The 16288-nt window shown below is 36.7% G+C and overlaps 1 protein-coding gene across 1 annotated transcript in view; it reads right to left on the bottom strand.

Annotated features, from left to right (window-relative positions):
* Positions 1–535: 535 nt before the first annotated feature.
* LOC109068101 (zinc-binding protein A33-like) overlaps positions 536–16288 on the bottom strand; it is a 92795-nt gene continuing 77042 nt past the window's right edge. The window contains exon 6 of the mRNA XM_042721216.1: positions 536–1053. Within this exon, the coding sequence (XP_042577150.1) occupies positions 536–1053 (518 nt within the window). The remainder of the gene's footprint in view (positions 1054–16288) is intronic.

Raw genomic sequence — 16288 nt, 5'->3', positions numbered from 1 at the left:
TTACAGCACACAGTGGCTGTCTTAACTTGTTTCATAAAATATTTATTTAAACATACATAAAATAATTAAGACTAATGGGTAAAGTAAAATATAATGGAGTATATAGTCTAATATTTCTCAAAATGCTCTTCTCTAGACTTCATTTCTAGAAAATAACGAGCTGTGGAGTCTACATTTAATTTACCTCAGGCAAGTCATCAGTCTCTACACTGTAAACACGGATTGAGCAATTGCATCAGATTCATTCATGTGTACTTTGCGTTAAAACTAGAAAGATGAAGGGATGATCGACACTGTCATTTGAACTGATGCATTTACAAGGCTATCTGTCTCACCATATCAAAGAGTGCCAAAACAGCATTTTTTGTTTAAATTTCCTGAAAAAAAAATAATGATTTGTTTGGTGCACATGTGAACTGAACCAAAAGACACCAGTACACAAGACACAAAAAAAAAATATTAAAATAATAACAGTACAACAACACCAATAAAAAAAACATTAAAAAATAAAAAAGCATGAAGAAACAAAGACAGATTACTGACTATTGATCGATAAGATCCTCAGAGAGGAAGAACAACAGAAGAAAGGAAAGAGTGTGTGAGTGAAGGAGGTTGTGAATGTGTGTAGATGTGTGTTAGTTACAGGATCAGAGAATGACACTGTTCCTCTCTCATAGTCCAGATTCACTCTCACACGATCAAGCTTATGTTCAACACAAAAACCAGAACCTGGAGACCATCCGTACACCAAACTCCAGACACTGTACGGATCATACCACACACTACAGACACCATTGTTGAAGAAACCACCTCCCTTCCTCTGGTTTGATGCTGTAGTTACTCCAAGTCTCCAGCCTGAACTCTGTTTAACCTCCACATCCCAGCAGTGTGTTCCTGAGTTAAAACCCTCTGAACCCAGAACACATTCATCACAGTCAAATCTCTCTGGATTATCAGGAACAGGTTGATTGTTGAAGATGTATCTCACACTGGTCAGATCATCAGACAGAACGAGATCTGGATGAGCCGTGTTTGGATCCAGAATCACAGGAGCTGATGACACACAATCAACAGATGCTGTTATTCTGATGATCATATAATGATCAAGAGTGAACACAACACAGATGATTGCGAATTATGACACCTCTCCTGTTATCTAAGACCATGTAAAATATTTAAATCATAATGAAATTAATGGCTGAAATCAAACTATTAATCAAGACTGAAAGTTCAATCAGAAACAGTCAGAGGTGTAAAGAGAAACTGAAAACACACTTTGTTTACAGCTAATTAAGGAAACGCTGTATCACTGCTGGTTCATAAGCACCACCTGCTGTTAGAGACTGAACTTGCATCTCATTCAGATCTGCTGTTTCTGTTTCATGCAGATATGGTTTATGTAGCAAAATAAAAATAAATAAAACCAAGTCAGACCATTCTGTTTTTTTTTTTTTTTTTTTTTTGAAATCCTGAAATTATACAATCTAATTCAAATTAAAAACAACTGCTTGTGCAACGTGTGTAGCATCTTTGTTTGGATCATGATTAAAAAAAAGCAGTTTCCTCCAATAACAAAAAACTATATATAAATTAATTTAAAGGCCAGTTTGTTTGTATAAAGCATATAGCCATAAAAATCAAACAAAAAAAACAAAAAAAAAAAAAAAAATGAAACAAAAACTGTATCAGAATCAGCCAATTTGCTAGTTAATTATTCAGTAATTAAAATAAAGCTTAAATTAAATTCTAAAAAAAAAAAAAAAAATGAAAATGAAAATCTAAAATATGTTTAAATTAAATGATTAGAAAACTATAATTACACATATTAAAAATAAAGTGGAAGTATAATTACACATATTAAAAATAAAGTGGAATATATTTTTTTACATTGATAAAAAGAATTAAACGAACATATACAGGTTCATCTCAATAAATTATAATGTCATAGAAAAAAGTTCATTTATTTCAGTAATTTAACTCAAATTGTGAAACTCATGTATTAAATAAATTAAATGCACACAGACTGAAGTAGTTTAAGTCTTTGGTTCTTTTAATTGTGATGATTTTGGCTCACATTTAACAAAAAACCCACCAATTCACTATCTCAACAAATTAGAATATGGTGACATGCCAATCAGCTAATCAACTCAAAACACCTGCAAAGGTTTCCTGAGCCTTCAAAATGGTCTCTCAGTTTGGTTCACTTGAGGCTACACAATCATGGGAAGACTGCTGATCTGACAGTTGTCCAGAAGACAATCATTACACCCCTCACAAGGAGGTGGGCCACAAACATTCATTGCCAAAGAAGCTGGCTGTTCACAAGAGTGCTGTATCCCAAACATGTTAGTACAGAAAGTTGAGTGGAAGGAAAAAGTGTGGAAGAAAAAGATGCACGACCAACCGAGAGAGAACCGCAGCCTTATGAGGGATTGTCAAGCAAAATCGATTCAAGAATTTGAGTGAACTTCACAAGGAATGGACTTGAGGCTGGGGTCAATGCATCAAGAGCCACCACACACAGACGTTGTGAAGGAGTTTGGCTACAGTTGTCATATTCCTCTTCATAAGCCACTCCTGAACCAGAGGCAACGTCAGAGAACGTCTTACTACCACCTGGGCTGAGGAGAAGAAGAACTGGACTGTTGCCCAGTGGTCCAAAGTCCTCTTTTCAGATGAGAGAGCAAGTTTGTATTTCATTTGGAGGCAAGGTCCTAGGAGTCTGGAGGAAGGTGGAGAAGCTCATAGCCCAAGTTGCTTGAAGTCCAGTGTTAAGTTTCCACAGTCTGTGATGATTTGGGGGTGCAATATCATCTGCTGATGTTGGTCCATTGTGTTTTTGAAAACCAAAGTCCACTACACCCAAGTTTACCAAAATTTTGGAGCCACTACATGCTCCCCTTCTGCTGACCAGCTTTTTGAAGATGCTGATTTCATTTTCCAAGGAGGTTTTGGCACCTGCCCCACTGCCAAAGCACCAAAAGTTGGTTTAATGACCATGGTGTTGGTGTGCTTGACTGGCCAACAAACTCACCAGAGCTGAGCCCAGAAAGAGAATCTATAGGGGTATTCTCAAGAGAGGAAAGGAAAATGAGAAACAAAAGACCAAAAAAAAATGCAGATGAGCTGAAGGCCACTGTATCAAAGAAACCCAGGCTTCCGCCACCACCTCAGCAGTGCCACAAACTGATCACCTCCATACCCTTGGGTGAGGCAGTAATTAAAGCAAGGCTCCTACCAAGTATTGGTACATGTACAGCAAATGAACATACTTTCCAGAAGGCCAACAATTCACTAAATATTTTAAAAATTACCGTTTATTGCTTCTTGAAGTATTCTAATTGCTTGAGATGTGAATTGGTGGGTTTTTGTTAAAAAGCCAAAGTCAAAATCATCGCAATTAAAAAAGAGCAAAGACTCTCACTGTTCTTTGAATTTATTTAAAACAATAAAATACACAAAAAATCTCACAAAATCTCACAATATCCAATCATTTCCAATGAATCTCAAATAATCTCAAATCATATCCAACCATACCTACTCACTTAATTCTGTGGACGATAATCCTGCATCTTCTTCCAGACTCTATGAAGGGGCAGGTTGCCAGTAGCAGCGGCACATGAATCAAAGCTCAGAAAGGAGTCTGTGGATCCGGCTTGTGATGAGATCTGGTTTCTGGAAGAGGCTTATTCAGGATCAGAACTTTGCAGTGTCTTTGATCAGAAGCAGCAGAACTGGCAGCAGATCACTCACACCTTTCCATCGAGATTTGGAAACTCCTGCAGAACAGACACCATTGATCATCAACAACTTGCTGAATAAAAGAATCATATGAAAATTAAATAAAAAATGTAAATCAAATCATCAATCAATCAATCAATCAATCATTAATCAATCAATCATCAATCAATCATCAATCAATCAATCAATCATCAATCAATCATCAATCAATCAATCAATCAATCATCAATCATCAATCAATCAATCAGTGATCTGGAATCAGACCTTCAGAAAGCAGACGTCACTGGCTCTCATCATCTCCTCCGTGAATCTTTGATTGTGTGTGAAAAACTGAGATGTGTGGTAGATATAAACTTCTCTTCATCATCTGCTTCTTCTGCTCCTCTCTTCCTCTCTCAGTGCGGTGATTGTAGCTTCTTCATCTCTGAAGCGATGGAAGCTTCTCAAACTGCTGTTTAATCTGGCGCTCTATTGGTACGAGCTTGAGACTGGCTCAAACCATTCACTTCAATGCGTCTCCCATCAACACACATCAACACAATCTCATCATTCAGACCTGAGGAAACTCAGAGACAGACATATAATGATCCAGAAGCAGATGTTGATGGAGTCATTACACAAGGGGTGCATAATCAAGATCGGCCGATGGTTATCGCCTCTCCTCAGTAAAGCGGTTCTGTAATCAGCGATAAATCCCATCAGGTGCATTGATTTCACACATAGAGGCAGCTGTTACTAAGCGAGCCGTTGCTGACAAGCCTGCGCAAATGGCGGCTGATAATGGTACGTGGTTTAGCGGCTTGTCCGGTTAACTAACGGCTGCGTGCTTGCTCTATGTATAAAGCGATTAAAACGACTTCCTGGCGAGATCGCGCGTGTCGACGATGTCGATACATCTAAAAGCCACTAACTCAGATCATAACTGTATCTAGTGATCTACAGCTGTAATGTAGAAAATGACTCTAGATTCTGTTTCCTCACTACTCGATGTGTATTCGAACTGTTTTTTTCTCAAACTCTCCTTTAATGTTTTCATTGTCATTTGAAGTTTCTTCTGTAATGAGTTCAGTGCTTGTATTGAGGCTCCTCCTAGAATTAAATAAAATAAAAATACAGAAAACACCAGATTACAGTGAAAAAAGAATTTTGCCCCCATCCTGATTTCTTCTGTTTTGTGAGACATCTCGCATAATGAGGTAATTAAAAATTAAAACCTGTTATAAAACAAACACAACCTGAGTGAACACAAAGCACGGTTGTAAATGACAAAGTTATTTATTGAGCAAAATAGTTCTCAATGATAACTGGAAACTAAAGAAAAAGTATTTGCCCCCAAATCTATGAAACTTTATTGATAATGGAGTTCAGCTGAACTAAACACAAGCAACTCTGATCAAATCAACACTTAAACAGAACTTTTATAACAACATGAAGCTGGATAAAAAGCCACTTTCTCACCTTATATGATGAAACCACTTCATCGATGGGTCTGAATTTATGATTGTCATGAAACGTGATTCTTACACTACTACACACAGCGGCTGTTTGTCCTCCAGACAGAAAGAGTTTGAGACAGCTTTCTCACGGTGTGAAGCTACCAGATCTCCTCAGATCCTGATGAAAGACACCTCTCATTTCTCTCCTTCAGGGCATTGCACAGTGTTTGCTGGTGCTAGGTTATCTCTTTGAGTTTCTTGCACGTGGACCTCCAGTATTTGAGGTTCTCCAGAACTGCTGAAGACACTCTTTACGAACACTCAGACAAGAAAGTGGATCAGTTTCTGATCATCTTTTGATATGTTGTGCAGCAGGTCAGACAAGAACATCAGGAAAGAAATGCATTCAAAATCAACACATTAGAGAATATACAACCAAAATTTATTCAGACACCTTCAACAGTTCTCACATTATCACAGTTTATTCACTATAGTTTAGAAAATGGTAATAAGAACTCAGAGTTAAACTGTGTCAGAACAAATTCATCTTGATAATGTCAGATAACTTTGATAGAAAGGTATCTAATGAATTAGACTGAATAGCTGTCCGCTGTTAAATTTAAGAACACAATTAGATAAGACCAATTTAGCTCAACCAATTACCAAGCAATGCTTCATTTTGTTCAGTCTGGGGGCGTAAAAAGGTCACATAAGCAATTAAATAAAAAACACTTAATCAAAATATGGTCGGGTCAAAGTGTCTGAATAATTTTTGGTCAAAATTGTCATCGGTTTTACTGGCAGTCTACTGTATGAAGAATTTTTGGGTATAATATGTCACAGGGTACAACAGTGTCAGCAAAATAAAGTGCAGATTATATCATTAACTTGAGGGTGTGAGTGCAAAGGGTGTTCTCAGCTCTTGGAAAAAAACAACAACATGTTTTTTGTTTCTTTTTGTTTATATGGTTAGTTAAAAAAAAATATAATAGTATTTTTCCTTAGTTTGTTTTGGAGTGTGGTGATTAACTCCAGTAGCTGCTCCTGAGCCGTATATTTATCTACTGCAGATTCTGGGTGGCAGCACTAAAATATAAAAACACTTTGTAAACTTTATATTCTAATCGCTGAACACATGCAGACATAATTTTGGCAGAGATATAATGTCCTTGCATTATCTTTTGTGGGTAATGTGCTAATGTCGCATTGACAGACCTCAAGTACATAGTTTTGACGCCACTTCACTTCCTGTTTGTTGCTAACGTGTGTCTTGAGTTTGAGCTACATTGCCACGTTCATTTTTTATAGACTATTTTTTTTTATCTTAAAAATCTATTTTTATACACCACTACTATTTTTGTTTTATAATCGTGTGAATATAATATCATAGTATTCTGCAACAAAAAAAGAGCGCTGTAAGGGAATCAGTCAAGCCCGTCCATCCACCACTCAACCATCATTTTTTAGCTGAGGTTACTAATCACCGCACCTGTTCAACATTAGCAACCTCATCAAAACACCATAAAACCACTTTAAGCCTCAGTTCAGTGTCAAACCTCCAACGAGAGACAGACCATGGTGCTGTTGTCTCCCTGACCCGCTGATGCACCACTCAGATTCAAGGACGCATCGCATACTGACCTTGAAAAGACTCTCGCGTCATTGTCTCTCCTGCTTTCAGACCTCCTGCTTAATCTTCCTGACTACCTGTGATCCGATGCTCATCTGAACTCCCAGTGGTTTCCTCCCGAAAGCTACTTTGCTGCGCCCCGCATCTGAAAGAAAGAGAGGAGCGCTACCAACCAACTTCGTGACGGCTTGGCGCGTGACATATTCGCAGTAGACGCGGGCTCACCTGCATTCAGCCCCCCGCGACTGAGAAATCTGCACCAGAAGTCACTGAAAACTCACCTTGCACTTGTGATTTTGTAAATAAAAATACGCAGTTTGGATTCACCTTACCTCTGCCTCTTCTATCTATATCCTGACCAGCCTTTGTTATCACTAGTTTATTTTTGATTTCCGGAGTCCGCTATATTTGGCTTATAGCCCGCTAGCATAAGCCAGGCGTGGCTGCCGCTAATCCCGGCTTGGTGCATTGCTAATAATACCTATTCACACCTCATTACCATTACTTTTTACTCACTGTTACTTGCTTTAATGGCAGATGTATAAGGCCCACCTGCTGAGTGCAGGTGAGGACGCGTTCGAGCCGCATTTCTAAAGCCAGAAACCCTCCTGGGCTGACCCTCACAAGTCCGGCAGGTAGCCACGACTGCACTTAACTAACAGTCCCACCACCTCTTAATTCGCGGTGTTTCGGCTGCACAGGCCCGGGTGCACCCAGGATCGCGACCTTTCCCAGATGTCCTTCACTCGTGCCGACTTCCACAGACTCTGGGTGCATCCACAGCGGAGGATGCGAGCCTGGATTCATCGGACGCGATCGTACATCCGATCGACGCGCTGAGACGACACTGAAGAGGGACTTCAGGAGCCTGATCAGCGATGGCGCACAGCACAACGCCTGCCGGGCCACGCAGATCATCATGTCAGACCACTCGCCTTGCGTATCGACACCTAAAGGTTCAACAGGCTGTTTTGCTCTAAATGAATGGTTATTGTCATGGTGTAAAGAACGAAACTTCACTGAAAACATATATTTTGAATAATCATGGATCATGGAATTTATTGATCAGGTAGGCTACTATTAAATGCTGAAATTACTGATTTCACACACACACACACACACACCAAAAATAAATAAATAAGTAGAAAATAAATATGGTTCATTTTAGACCCATGTTTTGCATTAGGGGTAGTGATACAATATATTTTTTTTCCTTTAAAGTAATAAAGAAAAAATAAAAATAAGGATTTGTTCTGGTCACAAACAAGTTCATTGAGGAATTAGTGGAATAGGCTACTGAATGATAAAATTATTTTAAATTAATTACAATTATGTAGCCTACAGCATGATTTTTAATCAGAACGCAGAACTTTTAATAACTGTGGTCACTGTAAAAATAAAATAAAATATGGTTATCAATAGTTTTACATTTATAATTGTGAGTGGAGGAATCTGAGCTTGGTGTCATTTTAAACTTCATTTCTCAAAACAACCTCAATCACTGGTGATGTGGCACAACAAGCTCAGATTTCATTGGTGGAGGAATCTGAGCTTGGTGTCATTTTAAACTGCATTGCTTTAAACATCTGATGTTAATTGACTACAATGCTCTCTGCAAAACCATATGCAGCACCAGAAGTTAATGGTAGGCTAAATATTTTTCTAAACCTTATTTACGCAGGGTACTGTTTAATTAAATTATATATGATTAAGAATCAATTATCCTTCAGTTTGTTGACAAGGAAGCCAAGATTGATGTCATTCATGCGAAAGACACATCTTTTTTGAGGATTCATTTATAGCTGAAGTTGTGTGTATGTATGTGCACATTATAGGCCTCCACATTAATACACATATATTAGTATCCATAAAACAAACTTTCATTTCATTCTTATTAATGTAGTTTTGCTTTAGAATACTGTAATACTTTTTTTGTTCAATTTAGTAACTGATCAAGGATAGAATCCCATGAATAGACAATATGTAGCTGCAAGTCATAAAATAACTGAATAACAACACAATAAACAAAATGCAGCTTTTGTTACTATTCTAATGATGGATCTAATTTAGGGGTGATCACACTCTGTCCTGGAAGGCCACTCTCCTGCACAGTTTAGCTCCAACTCACCTCTTGCCAGGCACTTTACATGCATAATTATCTGGTTCAGGTGTGTTTAATTGGGATTGGAGCTAAAAATCTGAAGGACAGTGGCCCTCCAGGTGCAGTGGAGCACCTCTGGTTTAATTTTACCTTTTAACTTAAAAATAAAAAGCAGTGTTATGTTGTCTTCTACACAAATGTTAAATCAGTTTGTCCACAAACACCTCATTAACAAAACAGAAACAAAAATTGAATGTTATATATCCTATTTAACATAGACTAATACAATGTCACACATCACTATTTTCAGACCTGGAAACTAGAGTGAATGTATTTTCTAGTATGCCCCCCCCCCCCCCCCCCCTTAAAACTGTCAATTATCATTACAAATCAATCTGTGTATTGTAAATAATATAATGGATATATACGTAAAATAATAGCGTAAGTAGTAAAACAGTATACGGCAAAAAAAAAAAAAAAAAAAAGCGTTTTAAGGTTAGAAACGTTTTGTCTCATTCCTCACGTGCCTCAAAGTTATTTGGTTCACTGCCTGCTTTCCCGCTTAACCTCGTCATTACACACGAGTCCGTGGGTTTGGTGGGAGAGAACAGAGTGCTTCAGTAGTTGTGTAAGTAGGTTGTCAATGCTATTTTCCACTTAAAACATCGGATGAAGTGATTCTTTCTCTTTAATACATATGATGCTGAATCATTAATAAATGAATCATGACAAAAAAGGACGATATCCCATGTAATTGTCTATTAGCGATTATAAGGTTAACTAACCTAGCTTAGCTTGTTTAATACCATAGCCTGTTGGTCAGTCACCCACTGCAACTTACGTTAATAAGCCTGTGTGTGAACTGATATTAATATTGACGTGTGTTGGGTTTGCTTAATATGATATTAAGTGCATTGGGCTTGCTACGGTTGAATATCTAAATAAGAGACGTCCTTAGTCCCTGACGAAACCTAAAATACTGTGTGGAGGATGCTAAATAATTGAATAATTATAATCTGACTGCGTGGTGAACCTATAAACTGAACTCATATTTAAACACGGTCTCCATGCAAAATGTGTCCAAATTTAAAAGTGCAGCATTCTGCTTTCATTATCTCTGGTGGCTAACGTTACACGAGTCCTTGTTAATTATTAACTAACTCCCAATAGCGCATTGTGAAAATGTTAGCATGCCTGTGGGTTTTAGATTTTGTCTTCAGGAGATAACGGACCACATATCTGTCCACGTACAATGTCTTTCTCAAAATACATTTCAAACCTTATAAAGGTTTGATTAAAATTATTTTCAATTATTAAAAAATTCCTAAAATGGAGGCTGCTGGACTGGAGCGATGTTTTGAAACGGTGCTAGCTTTGTGATCCAGCGATATCACAGAAGTTCACGCAGTGTGGAAATACACTGTCTTCCAAATTATTATGCAAGTGATAGCAATAGGATTTCATTAAAATATCAATTCAGATTTGTCTTTTTTCAAATAACCTGTTGTGTTTCTCATATATTTTAGATAACTGCTATCAGTCTCAGACAGGTTTGTTAAATTGTTTGCCAGGTCTTCTTAGGTAAATGCAAAACCTTAAACAGGTTGTATCACATTATTAAGCAAGTTACAGTTGTCAAACAGTGTCCTTTTTAATATTTTTTTTTACAGATACCTTCCTTAACCCTTTGTTTGACCAAGTTCTTGTGTCTTGTAAATCACTCAAAGATCAGTTTGATAATCTCCATTCAGTCACATATCACTATTTCAAAGATCTTTGTTCCTCAACATTTTTCATGAGAAATCTGACTTGCTTCATAATGTGGAACAACCTGTGTAAGTAGAGTTTTTAATTTACATAAGAACTGGTAAACTATTCAGATTTATACCAGTTATCTACAAAAAATATATGAACAACACAATAATGAATCACTTTATTTGAATAACTTAAAATAATTTACTTAAATCCTAATATGTTATTTGCTGAATGATGTCAAATACAGAGTAAAGATGTCAATAAAGAGAAAAGATTTAGACACAAACCACTTTTCATCTTTTTTTTTTTGTATTTACAAGTGGAAAAGAATATAACCAAATGGGTATTAGTATTTTTCTTTCTATACAAAGCATATAAATATTAAGAATTGATAATGAAAAAAATGTTGTTATAACAAAAATAATTATTTACACAGATGACAAGCCCAGTTACTATGTTTTACATTCTCAAAGACAGCAGGACTCATGTTAAGGCAAACCACATGTAACCAGCGTTTATATATATATATATATATATATATATATATATATATATATATATACATAAGATATATATATATATATATATATATATATATATATATATATATATATATATATATATATATATATATATATACTGTATATATAATTTTGTTTTATAAATTTTTTTTTTTAAGTACTTACCCAGTCAGTTGTTGGACCACCTCCAAGGGGTTGTGTCAAAGCGCATAAACCACAACAGGCATCCTTTCTGAACACTAAAAAGTGCATAGATATCAATATAGTAACACAGTTACAGAAGACAATAAGACTGTGATGATGTCCCCCCACACCCACAACAAACAAAGAAAAGAACCAAAACCAACAAAAAAAACAAAAACACAAAAAAAAAAAACAAAAAAAAAAAAAAAAACAAAAAAAAAAAAGTTCAGGAACAAAAAAAAAAAAAAAAAACACGACACCCCCCCACCCTACAGATCAAACAAAAAAAAAAAAAAAAAAGATCAAAAAAAAAAAAAACCAAAAACATACAAGTATCACAAACCAGACAAACAACAAAGATTTATATCTATAAACTAAACAATCATAAGACAAAAAAACCAAAACGTAATACAAACTTATTAACACAAATTATTCACCAACTTGAAAAAAAACAACAAGACAAAGCACAAAACGGCCAATTGAACACAAAACCAAAAGAAAAAAAAGATACCACAAAAAAAAAACAGAAAAAACAAAGAACAAAAAAAAACCAAAACAGAAAAACCGAAACGAACCAAACCAACAGAAAACAACAAAAAAAGAAAAAACAACGACCAAAGATAGGACAAAACCCAAACGACCCCCATAAAGCACAGAAACAACACGACCAAACCAAAAAACAAGCAGAGAGAAACAAAAACAAAAGAGAAACAAACAAAACTACGACGGGAAGGCCAAAACACCAAAACCACAACAAACCAATAACAAAAAACCAAACAAAAAAAAAAAAAAAAAACCCAAAAAAAAAAAACAAAAAAAAAAAAAAAAAAAACGTGACACAAAATCGATAAAAAAATGAGAGACGTGAAAACAAAAAACGAGGAAGAGACAAAAAACCACACAACGAGAAACACGCAACAAAAACCAGACACGCGCACACCCCAACTAACCCACGGAAAAAAGTACAACACACGCACACCTGAAAGAAAAGCGGACACAACACAAACCAGAAAGACGACCAACAGAAACAACCGACCAACCAAACAAAACCTTTTACACACACGCACACACAGATACACACCTGCCACACACAGACACAGAAAACACAGACGCACACACAGGCACCCCCCTCTCTCTCTCTCTCTCCTCACACACACACACACACACACACATCACCACCTCTCTCTCTCTCACACCCACAGACACAGAACCCCCCACCCCCACCTCTTTCTCTCTCTCTCACACACACCCCCACTCTCTCCCACCACACACACACCACCACTGCCTCACTCTCTCTCCTCACACTCACACACACACTCACCACCCCCTCCTCTCTCTCACACTCCACACCACACCCCTCTCTCTCTCACACACACACACACCCCACCTGAGGTGAGGGCACCGCCACACTCACTCGCTCCCACCCCCTCTCTCTCTCTCACACACACACACACACACACCCTCCCCACCCCACTCTCTCTCTCTCACTCACACACACACACTCACTCACCTCTCTCTCACACACACACACACCCTGCCTCTCTCCTCTCTCACCCTCTCACACACACTACTGCACACAAGCATGTGGATTTGTCGTCATGATGTTCAATTTACACACACACACACACACACACTCTCTTACTGAGGAGATATCTCCAAAAAAAAAACAAACACAAACACACACAAACACACTCACCTCTCTCTCTCTCACACACACTCTCTCTCTCTCTCTCTCACACACACACACACACACACTCTTTCTCTCTCTCTCACACACACACACACACACACGCTGACTTTGCTGTTAAAAGGTTCCTTTCTAAAATAACCTGCGGCTTACGTTCACTCAGAAAGTCTTGGGTGGAATTCCTCAGAGATCACTGGATGTACAAAATCAGTTCAGGTTTAAGTGGTTCATTTTGACTCAACTACTTTATGATCTGTTATTTAACTCTGTATTTCTGGGTCTTTGTGAGGCTTTTCTTTCAAACTCATTAAAACTCACACTGTTTCTGTCATCTGATCCTCTCTCATCTAATATGTTTTGATTTGAAGTATCCTGAGATTTTATAATATAAATTTAATAATGCAGCATCACATCTGCATGTTCATTGATTCTCTGATGTGGGTTATGGTCCCTGACATGTTGTGCTTGGACACTTCACTTTCTGATCTGAATGTTTACCAACATTTAAAAAGGTTTAAAAAACACAAGACAACTAACTGCATTCAGCGAAACTCTTTATTATAAACGTTTAACCAAAAAACCTCTTTATTATCTGAAGATTTAAAAATCATTCAGCCTCCATCAGGGAAATATTGCAGAATAAGCGTGCAAATAGACATCGGTTTTTGGTGGGTTTTTAGTGTGATATAAGTTAAACTGACTGTTTATAGTATAACTGTGTAACTGATCTCTTACTCATGTGATTAAATACTGAAACCATGAAAGATGAAAACAGGGAAAATCCAGAGCTACAGATTACTGATTGATGATAAGATCCTCAAGAGAGGAAGACAAACAGAAGAAAGGGAAGAGTGTGTGAGTGAAGGAGGTTGTGAATGTGTGTAGATGTGTGTTAGTTACAGGATCAGAGAATGACACTGTTCCTCTTTAACGCGGAAACCAGATGATACAGGCAGTCTCTTTACGTTCAACACGAACACCAGAACCTGAAGACACTCTATACTGACTATACCACACAAACCAGACCAGGGGTTAAAAGTAATCCCTTCCTCTGGTTTGATGCCTTAGTTACTCAAGACTCAGCCCAGACTCTGTTAAGCTCCACATCAGCAGTGTGTTCCTGAGTTAAAACCCCTCTGAACCCAGAACACAGTAGCAGGTCAAATCTCTCTGGTTATCAGGAACAGGTTGATAACCGATGTCTCACACTGGTCAATATCAGACAGAAGGAGGAGATTGGATGAGCGTGTTTGGATCCAAGAATCACAGGACCTGATGACACACAATCAACAGATGCTGTATTCTGATGATCATATAATGATCAGAGTGAACTGCACACAGATGATTATGATTATGACACTCTCCTGTTCATCAAACACATCAGACATGTTCCTAAGACCATGTAAAATATTTAAATCATAAAAAAACAAATAAAATAAGTTCAGTCACAAACAGTCAGAAGGTGTACAGACAAACTGAAAACACACTTTGTTTACAGCTAATCAAGTTTAAACGCTGTTTGTTTGTTTTTGAAATGCTGAAGGTAAACCGTCGATTTCAAATGGAAAAACAACTGCACTCTTAGCAACGCGATATTAGCATCTGTGTTTCATTCTGGTTAAATGTGCAGTGGTTTCATTTCAAATGTCTAGATATTTGTGTTTAAGAACAGTTTGTTTGTTATAAAGCAAATAGACAATAAATAAATATGCTTTTAAAAAATCTGTATCAGAATCAGCCACTTCGCTAGATAATTATTCAGTAATTAAAATAAAGATTAAATTTAAAAAAAGAGAAAATCAAAAAAAAAAATTCAATTAAATGATTAGAAATTTGGTTCAGCAACTACTCGAAATAAAATAAATTAACATGAAGTATTAAAATGACTAAAACTAAAACTGAAATAAAATTATGTATAATAAAAATAAAGCTGAATATATTTTTGTACAGTAATAAAAAAATACAAAAACATACAAAATTATTTATATTAAAATATATATATATATGAAATTAAATCCTAATTCAAAATACTGATAAACAATTAAAGTAGTATATAAACACCAACAGAGGTGGGTAGTAACGATTCAACGGTTCAACAGGTATAACTGAGGCTACACTCGATTACAGTACGGAACTAGTTTGTTATGGTGGCTTATCAACAGAGGGAGGCAAGTTGAATGCAGCTTCAAAAGACAAAAATATAGCCAATTAATATTTTCTATATTTGATACAATTACGTTTGGTATTGAGTCTATCATCAGCTGCTAAATTCAGATCTGGATTACGAGCCAGAGACAGACTGCGCATTGTAATAATCTTTTACAAGATTCTGGTGAGCTTATGAACTCAGTGACCAATCAGAGGGTGTTCCAGGTCATGCGCTGAAATCCCGGTGCTTCCTTCACTTCTCGCTGACTGAATACCTCTTTCTGGAAATTCTCGTAGAAACAACAAAGTGCAGATGTTAATGAGTCAGTAAATAAGATGTGTTTCACAGTTTGGTTTCGGTGATTTTTAATGGGAGTTTTCTGAGTGATTGAACTCGACTCTCGTGAAAATGTTCTTTGATAATGCAGGTCATTTGAGGGTTTCACTCTTCTCTGTGTCAGAGGTTATTTGTATATATAATACACTTTCAAGTCATATCTTTAAAAATAATTATAATATATTGATTTATTACCAGTGCTGGAAACAGTTTTGCTGCTTAATATTTTTTGGAACATGTGAAAATTTTGTTTAGGATTCTTTTGATGAATGAAGCTAAAGAGAACATCACTGATGAGTAGATCAACATATTGGAATGATTTCTGAAGGATTGTGTGACACTGAAGACTGGAGTAAAGGCTGATGAAATATATACAGTATACACACACACACACACACATTACATAAATTGTATCTATATATCTAAATAAAAATAGACTATAGATATTCAGTATATGACCCAAAGTAACTAGTAACTAACTACTTGAGTGTTTTTTTATCTGATACTTTTTTACTCTTACTAAAGTAACTATTCAGACTAGTACTATTCAGTGGTGTAACTTTGCTTTGAAAAGTGGAGGGGACACCGCGCAGTTCGTTTTGCTAGTTTTTATTTTATTTTATTTTATAACCTAATGTAGGCTACTTGGGGACTGGGTTTAGAGTTGGAATAACTGAATTCTTTTTTTCAGAAATACATCGATGCGAACAAAGGCTAGGAGGGGCTGGTGCTAGATTATTTACTGGGGC

The sequence above is a fragment of the Cyprinus carpio genome, chromosome B3, assembly GCF_018340385.1.
Source record: "Cyprinus carpio isolate SPL01 chromosome B3, ASM1834038v1, whole genome shotgun sequence".
NCBI classification, from domain to species: Eukaryota; Metazoa; Chordata; class Actinopteri; order Cypriniformes; family Cyprinidae; genus Cyprinus; species Cyprinus carpio.
This window is presented reverse-complemented; position numbering and strand designations above follow the sequence as displayed.